This window comes from Vigna radiata, chromosome 10 (assembly GCF_000741045.1).
Source record: "Vigna radiata var. radiata cultivar VC1973A chromosome 10, Vradiata_ver6, whole genome shotgun sequence".
Taxonomy (NCBI): Eukaryota; Viridiplantae; Streptophyta; class Magnoliopsida; order Fabales; family Fabaceae; genus Vigna; species Vigna radiata.
Window position 1 is genome coordinate 7350515 of NC_028360.1, and position 4517 is coordinate 7355031.

At 35.9% G+C, this 4517-nt stretch overlaps 1 protein-coding gene across 1 annotated transcript; it reads right to left on the reverse strand.

Annotated features, from left to right (window-relative positions):
- Positions 1-1988: 1988 nt before the first annotated feature.
- On the reverse strand, positions 1989-3862 carry LOC106774743 (cytochrome P450 71D9-like). Its single transcript, XM_014661782.2, has 2 exons — positions 2901-3862; positions 1989-2618 (listed from the first exon to the last, which is right to left on the reverse strand). Exons 1-2 carry the CDS (start codon positions 3789-3791, stop codon positions 1989-1991), a joined length of 1521 nt encoding a protein of 506 aa, XP_014517268.1. The 5' UTR covers positions 3792-3862.
- Positions 3863-4517: the final 655 nt, after the last annotated feature.

A 4517-nucleotide genomic window follows, 5' to 3' on the forward strand; every position in this document is an offset into this window, starting at 1 on the left:
CAAGGAATTTGGGGTCCCCAAAATCAGCTTCCCACCCTCCACCACACAACCTAAACCCAAAATCATCAAAAACCAAACCAAAAATGCCTAAAAGTAAAGATTTGACATAATGGTCCCCTGTGTACAAAAAAAGGGTTCCCTGTGAAGGACTTTCTGTACAGATTGGACAAAACATTCGCGTAAACGTTTACCAGCTCATTGTAAACGTTTACCACACCCTTTTTTCACTGCACTTCACCAAGAACTTCATCCCAACACTTCCACTCAACATAAGACCTTCCTCAAAGGAATTTGGGGTCCCACAACTCCCTTTTTCAATGAACCGGGTTAATGTAATCAACAAATTATGTTGCCCATGTCCACATGCATTGTTTCTTTCGTACATTAAGTCCAACATCAACAACAATATCTGTCAAGTGTAATTTTTAACAAGTGCATCGTAAAATTATTTTCTAATATCAATCACACAACTCATTCCATTAACTTCAATACCATGTCAAAAAATTAAAGTTTAATGTAACATTCATTACAAATTGAAATTACTAAACAAATCTTTCAATAAACAAACATCTCTCAACATAAACGAATGCTTAAAATCTGTGAAGTTATCTCTAGGTCACACATCACACATCTTTTATTCTTAAAGTTCCAGTAAAAGGACTTTTAAGAGCTCTGCTCTTGAACCGCGTTCGTGAACCCTTCCTCACATAAGTCTTCAATGCAGCTGCATCAGTGGACATCGCTCTAGGTGAAATGCCTTCCGGGAAAATGCTTTGAGGCTTCGTTTCAGTAATTTCTTTGCGGATGGTGATTTTTCAACTTTAGATTTCATGCCAGGTTCGTCAACTTTGAAATTTTTCTTTACGCCAACATCAAATTCATCAACAACCTGAAATTCAACAAATAATATCACACCAGCAACACATACAACGTAAAATAAATAACTCAATCATTAAACATCATACCACACCACTTTCCAAAGCTTGTTTCACAATGTTGTCTCCCAAATGTACATTCATCCAATGCAAAATTCTAGGAGATTTATGTATTTCACCTGTCGGAGGTATCAATTTCTCACATAACCAAACCTACAAAAAATTCATCACCACAAACGCTACTCAAAAATACAATTGTGATGTGTGTATTAGTGAAATGCTAATAAGACTATTTGAAGGAAAAAGGGATACAGACTGTGGGATCCTTGTGGTTTTTGTCTTATTCAGCATGACATAATAAATAAGTTGTAGACTCTCACTAATGAGTGTCTTATATTGAATTACGTTTAACAAAGATCTAGGAACCAAGATCTAGCAAAGGAGACACCAACACCAAGGGCAACCACAACACGGCCAACACGGCAGGGACGTCGAACAAGGGAACCAAGACGATACCATCGACGGTGGGCAAGAACGACGGCCACAAACCAATCGGAAAGATCCAACCACACTAAAATGCACAAATGAGAAGAATGAAAACGGTTCTCTCAAATTAAAATTGGCAAAGGGCAAAATCGGAAATCAGATTTTCAAATCTGATCCTAAGTTTTGAAGTAATTTTGTATTTTTTTTTAAAAGAAAAATATCAACCAATCGGGTGGTGCCACGTCATAGTGTCAAATTGGTGTTAAAAGCAATGGTGTCAAAATATCAGGACGCAACTTTAAATTAGTTAGAACTTTTAAATGAATTTTATTTTTGATTAACTGAAAAAAAATAATATCAAACATGTTGATATAATATTTAACAAAAATTAACTTAAATGTTTCAACTGAAATTTAAATATACACTTAAAAACTTCATAAATATACTGTAAATGACGAGTTGTATTTTTATTTTCTTCAAATGAATTGATTTAAACTCCAGTTAGAAGTATTTGAATCTTAATATTTGGAATAATAGATAAAATAAGAAATTAATCAATGTCAAATAATTTGTTTATTTAAAAAGGTGGGTTGATCTATGATGAAACAGACAAGTTGTATTCCTCACTCAATTGTTGTAATTAGCAAATGAGTGGCACGTGTAAGGAATCAAATACAAATCATGTTTTCTTCTAACAGACAAGCCAAATGATTCAGTCATGTCAAGCTCTTCAAGCTTATTCCCATCAGGCATCTTCCAATCAAAATGAAAAAGTAAATTTGCTAGCAAGAGTTCAACATTAGCAATGCCAAAAGTGCTTCCAGGGCACATCCTCTTTCCAGCACCAAATGGAATAAACTGAAAATCTGCACCTTTGTAATCAACTGAACAATCAAGGAACCTTTCTGGACAAAAATTCTCACCATCATTCCAATATTTTGGATCCCTTCCAATAGCCCAAACATTAACAATGACCTTGCTCTTAGCTGCTATTTCATACCCACTGATTTCACATCTCTCACTGCACTCTCTTGGTAATAATAATGGAACAGGAGGGTGTAGTCGCAGTGTTTCTTTGATTATTGACTTCAAGTACTTCAGTTCACGGAGGCTAGCTTCATCTACATGCCCCTTTTCACCAAACACCCTTCTTATCTCAGATTGTGCTTTCTCCATCACCCTTGGGTTTTTCACAAGTTCTGACATGGCCCACTCTATGGTTTTAGCTGAAGTACCACTTCCAGCACTGANNATATCCTGAAACANNCGCNAAATNGAGCATATTTTCCTACTATTNGNTGCAAAACTACTGAANTAGTACANTATATTCCAGTTCTGTTCAGATAAACTTACAGGAAAATGAATTGAATTTTTCTTTGTGTTATGACAACATAGACGGATTTTACTTAAACTTTGTTTGTAATCAAAATCTAAGTATGCTATGAATCTTGCTTATGCTCAGTCAACAGGAGTTATTTTGATGATGTATATTTGGATCTATTTTGGAAAATTATGTGATTTGTAACAGCAAATACTAACCAAAATGGTTGCTTTGATAACGTTGTCGGATAGAGGATGCTCAAGGTTGTTCTGCTTCTGAAGCTTTAGCAGGACATCGACAAGATCCTCTCCTTTTTCATTGGTTTCCTTTGTTTCAGAACCAGTGACCCTATGATCTCTCACAATATTCTCAAGGATCCTATCTACTTCTTGATGTAACTTCTGAACTCTGGACCTTAATCCAGTCAAAACTGGAAGCACTTTAATAGGATACAAGTCAGCCAGGGAGAAACCAGCAACAACTTTTAAGACATCTTTCATAACAGCTATGAAAGCTTCTTGATCTTTGGATTTACCTCCAAAAGCTACAGTTGATGTCAATCCATAAGAGAAGGAATAGATCATCTTACTGACATTCGTAGATGACCCTTCTCTCAAACCTACCTCTTTAACAAGCTTTGAAGCCTCCTCTTCTCTAATTGCTTTGAATGATTCAACACGCTTTGGAGTTAGTAGCTCAAAGGTGCAAATTTTTCTCATCTGCCTCCAGTAACTGCCATAAGGAGAAAAACTGATGCCCTTGGAGCCATAGGATATAACATCTGCTGCAAGAAGATAAGGCCTATTTGCAAAAATGATGTCATGCGTCTTCATCACTTCCTTGGCCATTTGAGGGGAAGACACCACTATGGTGGAAAGTGCACCGAGTTTTATGTGCATAAGAGGGCCATAGTGGTGTGAAAGTTTTGCCAGGCCATGATGAGGCATTGCTCCAAGCTGATGCAAGTTTCCTATAAGGGGTAGTTTTGGTGGTCCTGGTGGTAACTTGGAGTTTGAAGACTTGGTTTTTGTTCTCCAGAATATGGTGAACAAGAAGATGAACAAAGGTAAGATTGCAAGTGAGGGAATGTTTTCGACACCAATGTCCATGGTTCTGAAGGAAAACAAACTACCAACTCAGTAACTGAATAGAGAATTTGAACAACCATTCATTATTTGTGTTGTCATGTGGCCGATGAGTGTTTGTAGCTTTGTACTTTAGCCGTTGTTTTCATTATAATCTGTTTATTTCAATTTCATAAACTTTGATTTGGTCCTAACCGAAACCAATGCAAACACATAATTACTTTGTAATGTATTCATATGTGACTGAATCGTAAGATATTAATTTACTGTATAATAGCTACAATTATATGTAGGTTTAATACATCATTTGGTCCTCTCTTTTGGGGGTTTGGTTTAAAATGATCCCACTTGTGAAAAAAGTTTATTAAGGTCCCATATTTCATTAAAAAATGTTCAATATGGTCCTTTTCGTAGATGTCGTTAAAACCATAATGGTGTAGATGCTAGGGTGGCAAAACTTCAATGACCTGTTTACTTCGATGCTTATGTGGCTCTGTGAAATCATTTTAATGTGTAAATATTTAAGAAAAAAATAAAATGAAGTAAAATAGGTTAAGTCTGGGTTAAAGTAAAAAACCCTTATCTGATTCTGCTGGGTTAAAGTAAAAAATGTCATTTCTAGGTTTTTCGTTCTTGTGAAACTGGTGATTGCTAGTGATTCTGCTGTTGATTCCTTGAAGGTGTAAGTGGAACATCGTACGTAAGTGATTTGGGGGTTAGGGTTTAATTTGATTTTGTGTTAAGTATATG